Source organism: Parasteatoda tepidariorum, chromosome 2, assembly GCF_043381705.1.
Source record: "Parasteatoda tepidariorum isolate YZ-2023 chromosome 2, CAS_Ptep_4.0, whole genome shotgun sequence".
In the NCBI taxonomy this organism is placed as follows: domain Eukaryota; kingdom Metazoa; phylum Arthropoda; class Arachnida; order Araneae; family Theridiidae; genus Parasteatoda; species Parasteatoda tepidariorum.
Genome location: NC_092205.1, coordinates 58,905,382 through 58,927,056, shown reverse-complemented (window position 1 = coordinate 58,927,056; position 21,675 = coordinate 58,905,382). Strand labels below are relative to the sequence as shown.

Genomic DNA, 21,675 nt, shown 5'->3' with positions numbered 1-21,675 from the left:
ACTGATCAATCCTAAGAGCGAAAAAAAATGCATGTAAAGAAGCTGAAAAAAAGAAAGAAAAACTGCTAAAATGTATCAAAAAAATCTCTCTGATATTTAAGTATACAATTGAAATACGTTAACTATACGAAGTTATAGCGATTTGTTTATTTATAAAAAACTTATGAAAGAAATTCTCACTTTAAGCTTTCATAATTTTGAGTATTTTTACAATACAAACAGTGTATGTAATGTTTAAAGACTATTTTGTGCATTAAAACGCAGTAAACATTTTATATGGTTACTAAAATCGTTATAGTTGTTTGGTAAAAGTTGCTTGTAGAAGTGCCACATTTATTGAGTGGTGATGAATTTTTTAGTCAGATTATCGAAAATTAAGAAGGGAAAAACGTAATTTTCAGAAGTAAAGTAATTTGTGTTGCTACTATTTAATTTTAAACTTGTTATTAATATTTGAGTACCAGATTTTATTGAATTTCAATAATTTAACAGCATTTTATGATTTGCAAACATCTTATTTCAAAAATTAAAAAAAAAGAAAAGAATTTTTAATTGTGAAAATGGTGTAAAAACATACTCCATCTGGGGCACGTAAAAACAATACAAGTAACATATTAATTAACACAAAACTCTACCTCACAAGAGACTTCAACCATAGATTTTCAAAAGATTTTCAACTATATGAATTTGCTTCAAAAGAAGAAATATTGTATAGTGGGAAACTTTAATCTAATAATTTCAATGCCAATTTATTACTTTAAAAAATATGAACTTAAATTGAAAACCATAAGTACTCAAGAAATTAATTTGGTATGTTTGACATATTTTAGTGATAAAATCCTAATGTACTGTACTTGCTTAGCATAATTTAAAAAATTATCGCCAATATGAAAATGACATTAGTATCATAAAATGGATGACTAAGAGCAATTTACGTTTTTTTTTTTTGGAGTTTAACAGCATCTTATAATAACTATAATAAAGATAACAATTCAGGAATTTTCGTGTCTAAAGAGCTGTATTAGTTATTAGTTTGGGAAACATCTGTTATTAATGATTCGGGTTTACTTACAGAAGTTGTCAATTAATTCTGTTCTTTTTTTTCTTCTCTTGTTTTGGTTTGCGTTGAATTTCGTCAAATATCAGCTGTTGGATTTAAACAAGTGCAATACTTCCGGGATTAATATAAATTCATACTTCGATTCCTAATATAGTGAATGAAATATTTACAAATAGAAAAATTTATGCTTTTTTGCTTAATTGCATGGGTGGTGACTAAGCACCTATTTTTGATTTTGTGTTGAAGGCAGTAATCATGACTCTGAAGTCAAAAGAGAAATGCATACAATATTTGTTCGGACAGTGAAACGAGTTAAGATAAAAGAAAACAGAAACGATGAGGGAATACCAGAGACTAATTTCATGTGCGTGTGCTGTGTTCAGTATTTCAAAAATAGCACTCTAGATCTAGAATATAATGGTGTTTGCAAATTCCGATAAGAATGGAGAGACACTGCATATTACAATCTGCATACTGCATATGGCAGACCACCTGATTTCTTGTACAAGAGGAATCAAACCAAAATAAAATAGATCCAGCTTCAAAACAGAATCTCCAATAATTTCTTCGATGTCGATTGGAATGTTTCATTAAAATAAAAATAATAAATTAATAATAATAGAATTACTAACAATAATTAGAATTATTTTTTATTTTATAACACTAGTTGAACAGCCGACAGAGTTTTCAGTCTACGGATACCATTCTATCCTTGTTATTATGAACCCAATCCAAAAGACAAGGAAACTCCTGGATCAAGTATTGGGCAAAATTTGCCTTTGTGGAGACTTTTTGAAAGAACTATCCTGCATTTGCGTTACATGCAGAAGAAAGCCTCGAAAACCTCCCACGGTTAACCTGACAGCAAGGGGATTACTAACAATAATTAGATTTAGTAATAATTATAATTATAACAAAATTATAATGATAGAATCGGTCATAATAATACTATTTGTTTCGAATTTTTTGCCAAAAAATTATAAAAGAAACAAAAAGCAGACGATGAAAACTTAATTTTTTGAGGTATAATTTTTTCTTTTTTTTTGTGTATATTTTATAGTAAGAATGTTTACTATATATTAGACAAAAGTTTTAATCTAATTCATTCCTACAAATTAGTTCACACAAAGTCAACCCTAAGCGGTGACTTAGTGCAGCTACAGAAAGCTATTTTTCTTTATTGCAATTTTCCTTACAGTTAAAACACAGCTTTTCATCTACCCCAAACATAATTTCGAGGAATCATATCAAATTTTAAAAAATTCTAATAATTTAGTTAATGAACTTATAGCATCACACTGTTTCCCAATATTTGGAAGTCAATTCTAATTTAATCTTTTGAAACCCAAAACACTTACACCAGTTTTTCTTTTATTATCTCCCTTTGATTATCTTGTTCAAATTTTTTCCTCTGTCCTAATTAGTTAAGCCACTTGTACGTGTTTGCCTCTTTATTTCTCTACAATTATGTGGTGCTTAGACATTGAGGAAAGTTTTTGCTTATGCAACCGAAACTATAGTATGTCCATTTCTGTACTTTCATTTGTACTTTATTCACGTTGTTTTATTGATTTAAGCATCATTTGGTTAGTAATAATCATTTTTAATTTTCATCTCAGCAAAGCGATTTTTTCGCGTTGAATGAGTGTCGAAATTTTTTTTTTAAAAATAATAATTTTTTTCTCCCTTTATCACTATCATACCAAAAACTTCTATAGCTCTATTGGGAGGGAAAAAATATCCCCAGTTTTGAAAACAAAATTTTTTTCTCATACGCACCCCTTTTTAAATTTCGAAAAAAAAATTTAAAAAAATAACTTAAACTATTTTTCTTTAAGACTTTATAAGATTTTGCTCCTTGTCAATTTTTTTCAGATAAAATGTATTTCTTTAATGTATCACTTTATTTAGACATTTACTTTAAAGTGTTTAGAGCTTGTGTAGCAAAAGGAAGAAGAAAGTTTTTAGCAATTATTCCTTTTTTATATGTGAATGGTTTATTTTAAAATATAAAGACTATATTAAAAGAACGGTTATCTTTCCACATATTTCAATAATATACAAACTTGTGAAGAAGTAGCGTGTTAATAAATTGTTTTATTATTAAAACAGAAAAGGAAAAAAAATATTAAAATAAGCTTTAAGAGCGAAGTTTTTTAAATGGATTTAAAAGTGAAAATAGTTTTATTCCGCGAAAAGTGAGCCTGAGTGACTAAATATTCAAAATTATCGTAAAATCAAAAATGAAAAAAATTTTGGAATCTAGAAAATTCACATTTTCTAATAGTTAAGATGTTTTTTAAAATTATAAAAAATGTTTAGTTAAATTCTAACAAAAGGGGAAACAAGTTGAAAACACGAGTTCTCTACTTTGTTATGTTATATTTTAATAGAGTTTTGAAAATATTGAAGATCAATAAAATAGTTATTAGTATTATATACATATAACTATTTATTCCATTTATTTTTGTTATATATATTTTTTTAATTTGGCCTACTAATTTTTTGAGTGATTAAAAGTTGATTAATCAAGATAATCTAATTTCCCAGTAGCTCACGTAACATAATTTTGACGTTTTTAATGACATTTTTTCTCTGTAAAAGCTTAGTAAGATAGAAAATTTTAGTTTTTCGTTTATTTTATAAATTAAGAAGATAAGATATTCAACCGAAAAAATTCTATTAATCAAAACTGCCAGTAATTATTATATAAAAATATATTTCATTTAAGGTAACACACGTAACAAAATATTACGCGCGTTACTGTTACGTGTGTTAGAAGTACTTTTACACTTTACTTATTAATTTTTTTTTCTATTTCAAAATAAAAAACTGAAATCATGTCCGTAAATTTTTCATAACCGTCACACAACTTCAACACTATAATCACAAATAAAGAATTGTAAGATTCAGGATTTTGTAAAATCAGGTCGGAATAAGCATTAATAAAAAAGCAGCATAATAAGACGATAATTTCAAAACTTCTCTCAATAACTTTCTTAAATAATTTTGAAATTTTCTGGAGATGGTTGAAAATTGTTTCATCATGGGGCACTGTTTAAATTTATGCTTTAATTTTCAATTTAAAAATTGTTCGGAATTTAGATAGAGGATAAATTCTATTTTAAGATGAAAGGACGATAAATTCTGCTTTTAGAGATGAATAGATAATGATTGAAACTTGCGTTGTTATCTAGTAAAGAAATGCAGTTGAAATTTGAATGTAATCAGAGTTAATAAATGCGAATACATGAAATTGAAATAAATTTCTTACAATAGATAAGCAAAAGAAAAAACAAAAAAATAAAAATAAAATTAAAAATGTTTCTTGCAATTTTTCTCTTTGTTTATCATATACAATAGTGTAGGTCGTTATTGTACTTTTTAAACGTTATTTTTTAGAAAAGAGGCTTTAATAATAAGAGTAAATTTGAAATAAATTTTTAAACTGTTATCTACGCATTATGAAGCGTTTCAAAATGTCGAAAAATTTAATTTTTCTATTTTTTTAAAATAATTTTCATTATTATCTCAAATTTTGCAATCGACAATCTTGGATATTTTGACGTCGCTGATTTTGAATCTGCAATCGGTTTCTATCTCCATGCTACAGTTTTTTTTAAATGACATTTTTAGTCTATTTTCTGTCGAAACGTTGACACCCGTTATATACAATGTTTCAAAACATTATATATAACAGGGGGTTGCATAAATGTTATTAAAAACTTCTAGGAGAGTTTGGGCCTATCATCAGAATTAAAACTACATTGTAACCCATTCCCGCAAAGTCATCAAAGGCCGCTTGGGGTGCTTCGTGTCTTTACACCCCTAGAAGTTTGTTGCAACATTCATGCAATCCTCTATTATATATAAAGTTTTTAAATTCTCATGTTTCGACGAAAAATAGACACAAAAAAAAATAGAAAAAAAAATCTGTAGCTTTAGGAGTAAATCTAATTTCTGATTACAACCCCCACACCCTAATTAGCCAAGATCAGGTATATGTATAAATGCAGCAAAATTTTTACCCAGGGTAATTTTATTTATCTTTATTTTTTTAGCAAAATATTTCTATTAAAAAAATTAATTTGTAAATGATATATTTTCAGTATTTATAATTTTCGTACTTTCGCTCTCTCTCTCTCTTCACTTTTGAATAGGAAATGAAAGCATTGGATGAGACTCATTCGAATCAGTACTCAGCTATCATGGAGAAAGTTCGAAAACAAATGTTTCGCCTACAAAAGAAGAGTTTAATGGAAACTCAGAAAAACGAAATGCTTAATGTTCGGAAACGTTTGAAACAAACTATTTATTGACCTGTAAACGGGATAGTGAATTTGCCTCAGGAATTTTAAAGGGTTTTTCACCAGCAATTAAATTTTTCGATTGGAAATTTAATTGAATAAAATATTGAAAGTAGTTATGCATTTCTTGTCTACTGTTATTTATTATAGATGAAAATTATTTCATTGAGGATGAAAATTTAAAAATGTTGCACGTGAAATGCTTTCTTTTTTTACAACCCATCAGTAAAACATTTATATGAAATAAATAATTTATACATCTTTTTTTTTATCAAAACAATATCAAATTATTTTATTTTTTTCATAAAATATTCCAACTATTTAGGCAATATATTATTAAAGCAATAAAATATCAAATTATAAAGGTCTCTGTTTTTTAATTTAAAAAAAAATTATTGAATTGTCCACAATTCCATAACAGAATTCTTTTTATTCGTCATAAACATATGATTAATTGCTATTCAAGTTTTTATTCCAGCTATCAAAAAATAATAATAATAATAATCAGATAGTGTTTACTTGATTTTAGTGTTAAAACTATAATTTTTAACAAACCATTTGTACCGTGACCAAAATGTGTGCCGTTTACAAAAGACACACTTTAAATACATTAACTAGGTTATAAAATTGGATGCCCACAAATTACATCATCGTAGGTAAATCGTGCCATTTGTTGATCCAGAAGCCTATCAGGTTCGACGCACAAGCGTGATGTCACTTACAGGTATCCAAAGAATGATTTAAATTGCATGGTTAAGCATAATCACTTCACTTCTTCTCGAGTTGTAAATGACAATTGCCTGCAAATGACATCATCGTTGGTAAATTGTGCCATTTGTTGATTCAGAAGCCAATCAGGTTCGACGCACACGCGTGATGTCATTTACAGATATTCAAGGAATGATTTAAATTGCATGGTTAAGCATAATTACTTCACTTCTTCTCGAGCTGTAAATGACAATTGCCTGCAAATGACATCATCGTCGGTAAATTGTGCCATTTGTTGATCCAGAAGCCAATCAGGTGCGACACACACGCGTGATGTCACTTTCAGGTATCCAATGAATAATTTAAATTGCATGGTTAAGCATAATCACTTTACTTCTTCTCGAGTTGCAAGTACCCAATAGGGCACAAAAACTTAGGCGTTCATAGCCTGCTTTGCATAAACATAATATTTTTTTTAGAGACAATTTCAGTTTGGACTCTTGGGACATTTATAAAAATCTTCTATTGAAAGATAATTTTGTTTGAAATATAATTTCGATAATTATTTACATTATTTAATTTTATTATTAAACTGAAATTTAATCTAATAATAAATAAAAATTATTCGAATTTTTTGAATTATATTTACCTTCTCAAACCTGTCTTAAGTAGATCTAAATAAATAACGAAATCAAAATTTTTTACGAAATCTATTAAACAGTTCAACTTAGAAAAATATCTGTGTTAACCTTTTCAGAAAGAGAAAATTTAAAGCTATTAAAGGCTGATGCAATTTTTTTTTTACCTATTGCAATGCAAATAAAAGCATTAGTTATTTAATGGCTCCAGGCTTTTTCTAGCAATATTCTATCTGACAACTTTCAAATAGAGAACCATGGTTGCTCGGGTGATAGAGCCCTCGCCTCCAGCTGAAGTGCCCAGGTTTGAATTCCAGCGATGGCTGGTCGACACAAACTCCGCACCCGCTCGCACTGACCACAGTGTTGACATAAAATATATTCAGTGATAGACCGATCAAGGGTTAGAGTCCCCTTGCTGCCAGAATAACTGAGGGAGGTTTTCGTGGTTTTCCTCTCCTTATAACGCAAATGCGGGTTAGTCCCATCAAAAAGTCCTCTTCGAAGACAAATTTCCACCAATACTTGATCCAGGAGTCTGCTGGATTCGAAATTACAAGGGTACGGAGTTGAGCATTGTCAGTCGTACACCCATAATTGGGCCAGCTGTTCAACGACGGTTACAAAATAAAATATAAAATTTAAAAAAAAATCGTAATTTTAACGATAAAAGAAATGCTTTCAAATCTAAACAGAAGAATTTCTAATATCTTGAATTTTATGCAAATTACTAGAATCGTAGTGCCCGTTCCCATTCTGCCTCCTTCCGATACATAAAAAATTATTTTTTCTTAAAGAAATCAGAACCGAAATTCGGAAGAGTTTATGTTCAAGGTATGGTTTTGATTTAATTTATATACGTATTTAAAACTGAGAAGCTGTGGTTAACTCCCTACTTAAATTCGAATCCCTCTGTTCTAATTTCGAAGCTAAATCGGCATTAAGTTTTCAGACAAATTCTTATTTGTGAAAGATTATTGAGAAAGTGACTTTTTTTGTGTTACACGAAGAGCAATAATACGAAATTCTCCAGAAACAGAAATACTACAGTTCTGTAGTTCCCAATTTTTTTCGGCAACGGAACCCTAAATAATCAACCACCTTTCGTTGGAACCCCGACTTTATAAAGTTTATTAAGGTAAATGAGAACATTATAACCTATAAAAAAAATTACATTTAAATTATTTAATTAGAGGAATGAATAATTTCCATCGTTTCATCATTGATAATCTTAAATTAGGTTTCATTTCCGACAGTTAAATTTCTAGTCTAGTCTAGTTATGAGTTTGTTTTTAGTGAATATACATAAGCTGAAAATAAATGTAATAAGCCGAATTGAGGTTTACTTCGAGATGAAAACGGCTGCTGAAAATGGTTATTAGGGGAAACATATTTCTGTATTAAGGAATTATTTTATTTTGATTTGAAAAACGCGATAAGAAATACTAATGCAATATTTCACAAATGCTTGTTCTTTCCATAATTTGTTCAATATATTGTTATTTTTTCAATACATTGTTATTATCTTTTTAAAAGAAAATATAACAAATAAGAAATAGTATATTTTCTTTTAAAAGGGCCATTTCCATTTCATTGGCATTTTACTAGAATTATTTTCATAAATGCAAACGAAAGATTAAATAAATCCTGCAATATAGATTGCATATAAATATAATCAGAGGATTCAAAACTCATCTATAGTTTTAAAAAGTACTAGGTCGCGGAGCCCCCTTCACTCTTCCACGGAACCCTAGGGTTCCAAGAAACACCATTTGGGAATCACTACTATAGTTCATGATATGCCTACCACTGGAATTAATATCAATTTAAAGTACTGTTTTATGAGTGGAATAGAATAGAAATTTATTTGCAAGAGATCAAGGTACTCTGATTTATTAGGGTTTTATTTTTTTTTTCAGCCTCTTAGTTTACTTTCTTAAAACTGTGTAATCTGTAACGATTATTAATTTCGCAAACTATTTTATAACAGATGCAAATACTCATAATAGATAGAAATTTCAAAAATAAATAATTTATAATAGAACATTATTAATAAAATAATTTATAATAAAAATATTTTATCTTTAGTGATTAATTAAAATATAATACTTTCTAAGGCCTTTATAGAACAGTAGAAAATATAAAATTTACTTATTAATTATACTAATTAAAATACTTCTTAATACAACTTAATAAAAAATTAATTAATTAATTATTCAATGAAAGATATAAAATTTACGCATTAATGGGATTAATAAGAAATTAGAAAAGTTAAAAAGATTGAGAAAAAATATTTTAGTTCAAATTGTATTGAGACTCTCTTTGAAATGATAAGACTAAAGACATTTCCTAACGAATAACTTTTTTTGTTTTATCTGATAAAACTTCTTTCAAAATTTTTTCTTAAGGCTTGATAAAATAATTATCTTTTATCTGATTGATAAGGATTAAACAAAAGTTGTGAATAATAAGTCACGCGCACGCACGCTTACGAACTTAACGAAGTGATCTGCAAAAAACGTGGAACCTCGTTTTAATGTGTGTAGTGCTGTAAGGGGCTAAAAATTAATTGTTGGTGATGGAAATTTTGAAAGAATTAAGAAATGGGATACCTCTGGAACCGTTGCCTCCTTCAGAACCTCGTAATTCACAAATGCCTCATGCTCCTGTTCGTAATACTCATTTAACTTTCCAAGAAGAGCAGGTAAGTTAATATTATGCCATTCCTTTAACTAAAGTAGCATTTTTTGTTAGAATAAGTAGCATGACAAATTGCTGAAAACAATCCTGCCATATATTTTTTTGTTTTATTTGAAACATTTTAAGGCGCAATGTAAAATTTCAAACTATTAAAAAAATTTGAAATTCCGGGCAAAAGTTACTGTTACAATGGGATACCTGCAAGTGACGTAGTATGGATGCCTCGATCATGATTGGTTGTTGAAACGTGGCATTTGCTTACGTTAGCAACTGTTCTTTCCATTCTATTTCGAGTAAGTTAAGCCAGTCAAATATCAATTTTCTTAAGTGACACATTCTCTATTCTTCATAAAGTAAACTCTTTTATATTATTTCACTATATGTTTCTTACTTAACACAAAGACAGGCGCGAAGCTATATAGAACATAAACAAACTAAGTATGCATCGAAGTTGCCAGGTACACAAAGCAAAAAAATATCACGGTTACAATAAGATACGTAAACAAATAATGAATCTAAGTTAAGACATAGACGTGAAGAAAAATTATATTTCATAGAATTTGATGTACAATAAGGCACAGCAATTAATTAATTTCACGTTAATTAACATTCTAACTAATGTGAAGAAACTTAGCTGAACTTTTACTCTATATTTTGATTATAGGCGATCAGCAGGTGCTGACGTCATAATTCACACGTGTGGTTATCCGTGATCTTCCTCTTGCCGTGCCAGTAAGCAATTGTAATTATTATTAAACTATCTGGCTTTTTCTTTGTACAAGTGCAAACTTTAACTCACTTTTGATTTAATGATCGGATTATGAAGTACAATTTGAATGGTTGGGCGATTATTATGCAATAATTGTTAGAGATGATACGAATGAAAAAAATAAATAAATACATATCCTAAATAAACATGGTTTTTCCGGATAGTTTCATAATTCTGACCTTGAAAACACGAGGAGTAGCCGCTCTCTGGAATAGATGGTTTTATCGGCTTTGTAATAAATTTTCGAATTTAAGAGCTATTCGACCGATTTCCTTCGAATTCTTTATTTCGTTATTTAAAGCTACAGAGTTTCCTGTTATAAGGAGGTTTTAAGATTCAAGAACCTTGAGATTTATTATTTTTCGTTCATTATAAAAATTAATAATAAAAAATAAATTATCATTAAAAACTAGATTTTGCATAAAATTATCTTCAGATAAACAAAGTTTACGATTGATTGCGTGCTAAAAAAATTTTTATTCGCTTAGATTATTCCATAGATATAGTGTGATATGCAAAAAGTAAAATTAACAAATAAGAAGCCAAACTTTCCCCAGCTGATTAAAGATAGAGAGCATTTTTTTTCAATATTTCGTAACTTAAAATTTCATCTACACTAATTTCATAACATAAATTCAAAGCATTAAATTGTTAAATTTTCAACCCATTTAGGATTACAAGAATCATGAAGAGAAAATGACAAATGTAATTTACGAAAATGCGTTATTATTTTGTGAAAAACTCTTAAAATAATTAGCCTTAAAATCATAAGTAAATGGAATGCCGGTCAATGGCTCTTTACCTTAAATTAAACTTCAGTGCAGGGAATAGCGGAACAATGTAAATCTGGCACAAAGACACATATATCCTCACCTTGACATAATTCCGATGAATTCGAATACCATTAATAAAAACCACATCACAAAGAACTCGTATTTAATATTCTATACACCCCTATACTGAATTTTTTTAAAAAAAAATTAAGTACTATCGCTCTGTATTCTTTTCACTGATGTTTTTGTAAGATTAAGTACCATTGCCCGGTATCACCATCACTGAAACCGGTTAAGAGGGAATTTGAATTTCTTAAAAAAATTGATTTACTGAAAAGTAAATATTTTTTTAATTATCAATTTAGAAAATTTTTTTTTAAAGAAAAGAATGCACTCATTGACATATTATGGTAATCTTAAAACTCAACTATATTTATCAAATCTACAAAAAAGAAAATTTTTGCTTCTTAAAAAAAATTTCGTTTTGTGAAAAAATTGAATAATTGAATAACGAAATTTTTTTGTTTGTTTGTTTGTCAATTTTTTTTATACCTGCTACTTGAGAAGACCGCTGAATGATGGTATGTTAACGTTACAGCTATAAAACTTGGTTTATTATCACGCTGAATCAATTATCGGTCAGATTTAATTGGATGTGAGTACCATTGGTAATAGTTTAAGATATAGGGCTATTGCTCGGTACTCCAAAAGCTTATGATTTTAAGGCTAATTCAGAGTGATCATAATTAACAAATAATTAGCTTTAAAATCATAAGTGAATGGAATAATTCATCACGATTATAACTAATAAATAATTAGCCTTAAAATCATGAGTGAATGGAATACCGGGCAATGGCCCTTTACCTTAAAAAAACTCCAGTGTAGGGAATACCGGATCAATGTAAATCGGGAAAGCGACGTCACGTGTAATTTGATTGGCTGCTGAATCGTAGCTAGTATCTAATTAAGTAAAATGTTTTCAGAAGAAACAAAAACGTGTTCATATAAGCATATTAATAGTCTGACCATCCATTTCGGAGCTTTATGCTTCATAAATGCGCTATAAGCTTATTATGTTAATTTCAAAGCTCAACCACTTAAAACAAGTCAAACCAACAAAATTTTTTACCCTCAAGCCTGAAATGGGGTAATTTTCCACAACTGCTTTAAATGGGAATGCCCCAAACGATATTAAGCCATGTAAAACATAGCATAATTGTAGGAAATTTATATAAATCAAAGGCTTCATAGTATGCGTATGTTTCATATTTTTAAAACTTCATTTTAGAAAGGGAATTGCCATTCAAAGTTAGATAAAACATTTAAAGTTAGACTAAAATATATTAATATCCATATATATTAATATGAGCAAGCGAATCTTTTTAAGTTTTAATAAAACAGATTATTATAGATTCCATGTTACTATTTCGAACCTTTAATTTAAAATAAATATAAATCTTATATTGGAAGTAACTAAATGATTCTTTCGAAAAGTGCAATTAATAACTTCAGCGACTTTTTTGCAAGCTGATAAAATTCATAATACTCGTTATAATGTTCAGATTTTTTTGTGATTGCAGAGCATGTTTATTTCTGACGATGAGAGTTAAACGATAATTGTACATCAGATTCTCTCATCAGATAAAAATATTGACATTTTTCTAAATATTTACATCAAAAACATTTCTGTTCATCATTTTCATACATTAAAAAAATTACGAACATATAATAGGAGTGTATGTAACGAATGAGAAGTTGCTGCTTTTTCCCTCTTATTCAAACTCTTATTTCTTTTTTTAACTTCATTATTTGTTTCTAGCCACTAGGTGTGAAAAGGATACCTACTGGGGTGGGGATAGCCTGGTTGGTAGGGAGCTGGATTCTTGCTCGTAAGAATGGGAGTTCGAATCCAGCCAGCCGAAAACTCCCCGTGTAGTAAATGGTGACTGATGCGCGTTAAATCTGCCCGGTCACAAAGTCCTCCACGTTACCATAACAAATTATAGTACTGGATGGGAGATTATTCGTTTTCTAGTTCAGACCAAAGTCACGATCTGTGGATGAGTGGATGTATGAATGGGTAAGCTCTATAAACAGGTGTGGCGTATGGGTGTGGCAGAAGTCGAATTCTTGGTCATAGATGACGCCACTGGAAAGCAAGAATAATCGCAACCCCATTGCCGTAAAGGCCGACGTCAACAGCATACCGACTCAAAATGTTGTAAGTCTAGTGATTATCAAACCACAAAACTGGGGAATTCGAAAACCATGGAAATGGCAAAATATCTTATTATTAATATTATTTTTAAAAAAATGAGGTAAATACTTTTAAGAAATGCATGAAATGATACCTAACTAGGTCGAGTTTGGTGTCATAAGATTGGTTTTTCACAGCCTTGCTTTATTTTTTCGAACTGAAATACGTTTTTTGAGATAATTCTATTTTAAACAATCTATACCTTATTTTTATTTTGAGATTATAGTTTCATCTATGACTTAACTCGCAAAAATTTCCGTTGATGGTATACTTTTTACTGGAGAATCCAAATATTCATTTAAAATTCGGATTCTTATTGAGGAGTTTGAAGTTAGCCCCGCCTCACTCTAATTTTTCCGTCAAATTTTGAAACTAGTAAGGTCATTTTTTCTGAATTTGATCTACTCGGATAAATCATTCTTGATTCGAATATGAAGCTATTTCACAGGATGTAAGATGCTCTAACGTCACCTACTAATGACAATGTGAGGAATGTGAGAAATGCATATTCTGGTTAAAATTAGACATTTAAAATCAGCAGATGAAACACTTTTATATTGCTTTTTTTATTCATTTTTTTTCCTTTTAATTTCATTTTAACATGACAACTGCTGTTTTTTTTCTTCATAATTTTGGTTTTAGCATTCGTTGATTTTTTTTCGTGACGGAAACATTGATGTTCATAACGGAATAAATTAGTCCCAGTTAAAAGCTTAAAATGACAAAAATACTTTAAACTAACCAAAAAACAGTTTAAACTTTGAAAATAACAAAAGCGAGTTATTTCCCAAAAATTTTTGTATGACTACAAAAAAGAAAATGAAAATAACTTCAAAAAAGTGTAAATTACATTAAAAAATTTAAAGCTCCAAAATGCTAATGCTTTTCTACGAATTTTTACCTATTATATATTGATTATGTTTTTTTTGTAAACTTTATTTCCATTTCACACAAAATAATTGCAAATATAATCATATGTTCACAAATTTCATAAAAACACTTTAATGTGTTTTACCAATTAATAAAGATTAAAAATTCAAATTTGTAATATTGTCTATAACGTAATGCTTAGTTTGGAACGACTTACAACCCATAATAATTATTTAACATGTTACTTGTAGTATGTATTCGTAAAGGAGAGGAGGTGGAGGTCATAAATATTGGGGAAAATGTGATATCATTTAAGAACAACTCTAAGTCATTAAATCTAGTTAAAATTTGGGGGGAATTATAACTTCATATTTTTTATGAAATTTACTGAAAAAAAAAAAAGAAAACGCTTTAACAAAAAAACTAAAGGGAAGAAACAAAAAGAAAGAGAGCCTTAAACCATAAAAAATAGGCTTGCATAGTTTTTAAGCTGCCTCTTAGCAGGGACCTATCAGGACGAATTCAGGCCCCAAGGCCCACCAAATTTTCCGGGCCCCTCACAAGATATTTCGTAATTAAATTACGGAAGAGTAGTCCTAACAATGAAAAAGAGTCTATTGAACTGCATGATTCAAGAGAAACATTCTAAGAAATTTTGAAAACAGACAATTGAAGATTATATTTCTAAGATAAAGTTTACGTATCTATAAATTAAAGCAAAATATAAAACAGCAAAACAATGTTATATCAAAATAAAAATAGTTTGGTGGCCGCAAATAATTGAAATCAGTGATTTTTGCTAAAAGTCACTGATTTTTATTTAATACTGTTTGTTGCAACACTGTTTTTTATTTAATACTAAAACCAGCACAAAGCTAGCCCACCTTTCTTTAGACTTTTTATTAATTTTTGAGGCCCCTCAGAAATTGTGGGCCCTAGGCCCATGCCTATTGGGCCTAGGCTATAATCAGGCCCTGAGAGACACGTTTGGGGGCAATGTTGCGTAAAGAAATACAGCTAAGAAAGAGAGATAAATGTTTTCCCTATTACTAATATTTATTTTCTCTTTATAGCTAGCATTGAAAAATAGTCTTAGGTATTTTCCAAGTTACTTACATCAAACATTGTCACCTGAGTTTGCAAAAGAGCTGAGAGAATATGGGCACATTTATATGTATAGATTTCGACCGACGTTTGAAATGCGGTGAGTTAATTGCTTACTTACAATCTTTACGGCCAAATTTTTTGAACCAATCAAAATAAAAAAAATTATCTTTGTTTAATTAAATTACAAAAGCTTGTATTTGAGCTCAATGCACGAGTTAATAAATAAATAAATAATGAAATTAAATATTATAAAATAAGTTTTCTCCCCAGCGTTCAGAATTTCATGGCACTAGAGTGCATTCTAAATGGCTTGAGTTGTACACTTAATATATGTTATATGATTAATGTTAATAGTTAGATGAGCTAAGAAAACTGACAAACATTGTCAGCACTTTTGGATATATGAATACAAGAAGTTTTTAATGTGAAACATTGGTAAACCTCAAAAAAGTAGTTATCAAATTTAAAATTAAATGTATTGTTTCAGTTACCACATCAGCTTTAAATCGTCATTTATCAAGACTTTTATGTGTACAGGCTCAAAAATTATACTGTCATTATGCACAGGGAATTTAAAAATTTCGATTGGGCATTTATGTATTTAAATCAGAAATACTGTGAAACCATCTAAGCGCTCCCTCAAATTTTGTGATGGGGTATATATAGATGATAGTAAAAGGAGAGAAAAAGAGAAATTTTTATTTTTATTTTTTTGATGTGACTTAAATGCATCTGAATTTAATTATGTAAACAGGACTTTACTAAGCAAAATTAGGTTGTGTTTTTACTCCCCTCGGCCTGCTTACTTAAAAAAACACTCGAATCACTGGCCATAAAATAATTCATAAATATGGCAGTTGAAATTAAAGTTGAAACAGTTACCGTCAGTCACAGTTGCACATTGATTGCTTTGCTAGAAAAAAAGTAGGCATGTTAATGGGCATGCACTTTCCAATAAAACTTTTTGTTAATGATAGAGCTCTTCATTTACTACCTGAATGCTTAATCGGGCAAATGAATCAATCCATCAATACTTATTCAGGTTTAGTACTTCTATATCAGTAATATTTAATGCTTTCTTAATACTCTTGATTTATACTTAATTTTTGATTTGAATATTAGGTTGTTAATATCTTTTTTTCAGTATAGTAATAATAAGAGCATTCATTATTATGCTCATTAAAATCCCCCCCCCAAATAAGCATTTCCTTCGGGCATGTACTCTGCAGTACACACCAAGATTGGCATGCTAAAAGTTTGAGATTTGTAGAGTCCAGACCATGGCTAGACTTATGGCACAAATTTTTTCTGAATCTTCACTTCTCTCAAAAACTCAGTAAATTTAAAATAAATTTAGTACCAATTAATTTTTACGATGATTTCAAAATATCAGAATGTTTGTTTGTTAATTAATTAACCAGAAACTTTCTATGTATTTGAATTCAGTATTTCGTTAACCGACACTATTGCAGTTTTCTGCTATTATGAATCCTCATTTCAAACTGAATCGGTTAAACGAAACTTAAATATCTATATTTTAATACACACAATTTAAATAATCTAAATAAATAATATAATATAAGTAATTTAAATAAAACTAATAATCTTTTCTATTTATTTATTACCTGTAGAGCCTATTGCATATCAGATTATCCAGCGCAGAGTAATGAAGGAGCTGCTATAATGCTTATGATAATGAATAATCTGGATCCTCGAGTTGCTCAGTTTCCGGAAGAGCTGATAACATACGGCGGGAATGGTCAAGTGTTCTCAAACTGGGCGCAGGTAAGTACCAAAAGGGCCAGAGGAGAGCCCGTAAACTTTATTTGATGACTGCTGGCATTTGAAGAGACTTTCGACGTTGGAAAGGGTTTAAAATTTATTTTTTAGATTAAATTTGTGGAATTTTTTTAGCGATACCTCTCATAAGAGTCTGGTTAAAAAACAGTCAAGAGTTAATACATATTTTCGTAGAGATAATGATTTCTTAGAAATACCTATCATAAAAATTGGTTAAAAAGTGTTAAAAGTTAATACATATTTTCATAGAGATAATGATTTCTTAGAAATATCTATCATAAAAGTTGGTTAAAAAGTGTTAAAAGTTAATACATATTTTCGTAGAGATAATGATTTCTTAGAAATACCTATCATAAAAGTTGGTTAAAAAGAGTCAACAGTTAATATATATTTTTCGTAGAGATGATAATTTTTTGGAGATACCTATCATAAAAGTTGGTTAAAAAGAGTACAAAATTAATGTATATTTTCTTGAAAAAATGGCTTTACATATAGTAATAACAAATAAAAAATAAATTTTCCACCCCGAAGTTATGATGTTTCTGATATTAATAGTTTCTACTCTAGTCAATTTTTAATTTGGTACCAAACGCTTTGCTCCCAAAAAGAAATCTTCCTTAAAAAAAAAAAAGTAAAAATTCGTGTTTAGTTTTGTGAAAAAGTGGTCTTATGTGTCACGAAATGAAGACATGAGAGGTTTATTTAAAAATTTGCATCTTGGAATTAAAAATTTTTTTAATGTAAATATTTTTTTATTCATGCCGATCGTGAATTTGGTAACACACTTCTAAATTCTAGCACGTATATCTTTTTTAATTTTTTTTTTTTTTTTGGTGTGGAAAAAGCTTTACTTGCAATGATAAAATGGACACAGAACACAGAAAAGGTTAATATATAAAATTTGCTTCATCGATCTTTTTATTTTTTTTACATAAATATTTTCTTCTCGCGTGGATCTTAAATTTGATTCAAAGCTCTTGGGCTACGAAATGTAAAACGTTCTGAAAAGGAAAATCAAAATAAATGCTTATTTCTGTGAATAAGCGGACTAACATGTGAAAGCGTCCTGAACAGAGAAGAGATTTATTTGGAAAATTTGCAGCTCGGAACTTTTATTCATTGAAAAAAATATATTCTACACCAGGGGTGGCGAACCATTATACACCAACGTGCCATTTTTTCTAAAAAACTGTTTAATGATGTCATAGACGTGCCGTCAAGTAATTTTGACTTCGTGATTATTGGGAAAATAATAATACTAAATACTATCAACTGCAAACTATTTACATTGAAAAAAAAATACATTTTGCAATGTCTCAGTTATAGGCGTAATTCAACTTAAAGTAACATCAGTGTGACTTCTGTTGCTGCAGATTAGATGACAAATAACTTATATTAGGTTGTAAGATGTTAGTTTCAGCAAGACTGTTAATTTTTTTTGCTAGTTACTTATTGTTAACTTGTTTTTTATGGTTAATTGTTTTTTAGCATTAATTGTTAATTTTTTATTAATAGTTGTTTATTATTTTGTTTGTTTTGTGATTTTTAATTTAATTGTTACATATGCTTCAAATTGTAATAACATTTGTGTAATAACAATTCATAGTGCAATAACAATAGCGATCGGTGGGGTGCCCAAAATATTGTGTCACGTGCCATAAATGGCACGCGTGCCATTGGTTCGCCATCCCTGTTCCACACGATTCAATCTAAATTGGTACTATAGTCTTTGCTTCCTATATGTAAAACATTCTAATAATTATATTATTTTCTTATTTTTTTATTTTATTTAATAATAATCTAAAAAATTTTGAATTGTAAGGTATTCAATTTTTTACATCATTCCGAAAATTGTAATTTCCTATGGCAAAATACAAAGTTTAAACAAAATCGGATAAATAGTTCCTGAGAAATCGAATTTTAAATATATGACTTTTTTGTATCTTATTTCGTAACTTAAAATATCGTTTGCAATAACTAATTAGAATATTTGAGGTCACCTTCCGAACCATTAAGATTGAGTCATAGAACATGAAGATCTGATCATTAAATCAAAAATTATTCAAGGTGGTCCGCTTTTTTTGTGTGTTTTTACTGTTATTTGAATTAAATCCTAATATCTTAAAAGTAGTGTTCTGGCTTTCAAATTCCTTCAATAATCTCTAAAGTAGATTGTTATTTGAATACTGCTTAAATCTTTTTAACCCCTTCCTTTTTGCTCCCGTGAAAATGACGGGATGAGGTTTCGCCCTCTATTTCTGGTTCCCGTGATATTGACGGGCAGGAGTGTTCAGTAGTAACGCGCCAATAAGAGTAAAACTAATTCATTTCTTTTGCCCGGAAAACATTTTATTTCTCATTTCACACACCAGATGGCAGTAGCAGAATATTTTTAAGGTAATTGTACATAGTTAGTTTATTTTAAACTAGATGTCAGCACTAATCAAATACATAATACAAATATAAAAGCAAAAAAAATAGGCACTTTTATGACCGTTTTTTTGAAAATTAGCCGATCTTCAAGGGGTTAAGCAATTGAAAATTTAAAAAAAAAAAAATTAAAATTCTGCTAATTTATTTTCTATTTATTTATATTATTTGTGAATTTTCCTTTGCAGTTTTGGTTGGTGATGAAATACCTGAGCAAACTCACTACAAATCAGACACTTGTAATGATGTCTGGACATCCTTTAGGACTCTTCCCATCCAGTGAGTTTGGACCAAGGATGGTGATTACTAATGGCATGATGGTACCCAATTACTCAACAAGAACCAATTATGATCGTTTATTTGCTTTGGGAACGACTATGTGAGTCATTAACATTTTCAATTTTTTTTTGTTAATTTTATTTATTTAATCATATTTTTTCAAACTAACTTTACATTAAAGGAAATTTATTTACGAATTAAAATGCATTTTTTAAAAATAATTTCTACTTTTTTAAAATATTTCTCTGGTAGCCGATGTTTGTAGAAAACACTCATATACGGACTCAGTGCTTGTTATTAGGTTTCGAAAATTTCTCTTAAAATCAATTAAACCCTTAATTGATCGATTTACGCTATTAAAGTGGCATGGCTCTTGTACTTACTGAGTTCAATGCTGCATATATGATGGCAAAAATCTATTTTTGTTACTTATATCACTCTTATTGTTGTCATATTATCTGTCAATTCAATTCAAGTCAATTCTGTCAAGTCAATTCTGATTATATATCAATTCAATTACTATAATTAATGACACTTATAATTATAACCAATATTATAGTTAATTATTAATATTGTAATTAATTATTACAATTATAACCAATGGGAAGAAATTTAGTAATTCTTCCGGACTTTAAAGGGTTAACAAATCTCTCTTGTTTATTGAAAAACAAGGGAGAGGAATGTTTGACTAAACCGAGCCTTTAATTTTTTTTCCTCATAAGAGCAACTAGTGAAAAAAATCGCTTAAATTTTTATTTGAATGGTTAATTAGCCCTTTAGTTTCAAAAATAAGCACAAATGCAAAAAAAAAGACATACTGAGAATCAGAATTAGCTATTTTTTGGAAATATGCTAACGTCCGGTTTTATACGTCCTTGTCGGAAAAAAACGGGTATGGGAAAGTGGGATTGTTAAAATTCGAAGGCCTGTTGGAGCTTAACTGTTCAATCTAAACACTGTCACATTTAATAAAGATAATCATTATTTAGTTGTTGTACACAATATATCATTCCTGAAAAGTCAATGAGGAACTACTTTCTTTTTTATAAATGATTTTTTTTCTGGAAAAAGTCAAATCACATAGGCTTACCTAACTAGTGGGATAAACCCGGGTACTTAACTCTGTAGGAAATTTAGAAATACTAAAATTTAAGGAAAACGTAGCAGATAATTCTATTTTATATGACAATTCAAGAAAATTACGCATGCAATTTGCATGTGAGGCTGTCAAGGCTGAACTCAAGGAGGGGAGGGGGGATAATTGTTCGTGAGCCCGGATTGCTGAGAGCCCGATCAAAATTTCTGTCTAACAATAAAATGTTTTTTTTAATTTTTTTTTTAAAGAAGTTTTAAGTGAGTTTCTTTAATTTATGTAAAAACTACAATTTTGTATAAAGGGTCATCATAAATTCGACTAAATATGAAAACTAGACTTTGTTTGTCTTGCCCACATTGTCCTTAGGTTCTTAAAACCTTATTTTAGTTCATAATTTTTAGTTTAAATTATTTTTAGACCTTAAATTTTGTCCTTGAGTCCATGAAACATTGGCTCTACCTTGGGTGTAGTTATTTTCTTCCATTGATGCATTGCAGCTTTTATGGGCCCAACATAAACTCACAAGGGGGGCGTGGCAAAACTGAGTAGTACCCAGTCTTACTCTTAGTACAGAGGCTATTAGAAGCGCAACGTGACAGTAATATTATTGTACTAAATTCTTCATCTTTAATTACATTTTGATCCAATTAATAATCGGTTATTAATTTAATATTTCTGTTGGCTGTGTGAAATTATTTAAAGTAAAACGTCAACAAAAAACAGAAGGCAATTTTTTTTCAAACAAATGTAATTTTTCTAATAGATTGATTAAATTACGGAAAAATTATAAAATATTGCATCAGTATTTCCCCCACAGTTTTTCAAATCAAAACGAAGCAACTGAATTCGTGAACAAAGAATCACATTACATTATATATATA

General features: G+C 29.1%; 1 protein-coding gene across 2 annotated transcripts in view; it reads left to right on the top strand.

The window, feature by feature from the left end:
- The first annotated feature begins 9,146 nt into the window (after positions 1-9,146).
- LOC107438048 (urocanate hydratase) overlaps positions 9,147-21,675 on the top strand; it is a 42,066-nt gene continuing 29,537 nt past the window's right edge. The window contains exons 1-4 of one of the 2 annotated variants that reach the window (XM_043039617.2): positions 9,147-9,417; positions 15,156-15,286; positions 16,821-16,974; positions 19,608-19,798. In XM_043039617.2, the coding sequence (XP_042895551.1) occupies positions 9,292-9,417; positions 15,156-15,286; positions 16,821-16,974; positions 19,608-19,798 (602 nt within the window). In that variant the 5' untranslated portion in view covers positions 9,147-9,291. The remainder of the gene's footprint in view (positions 9,418-15,155; positions 15,287-16,820; positions 16,975-19,607; positions 19,799-21,675) is intronic. The other variant, XM_043039619.1, reaches the window with a different exon arrangement.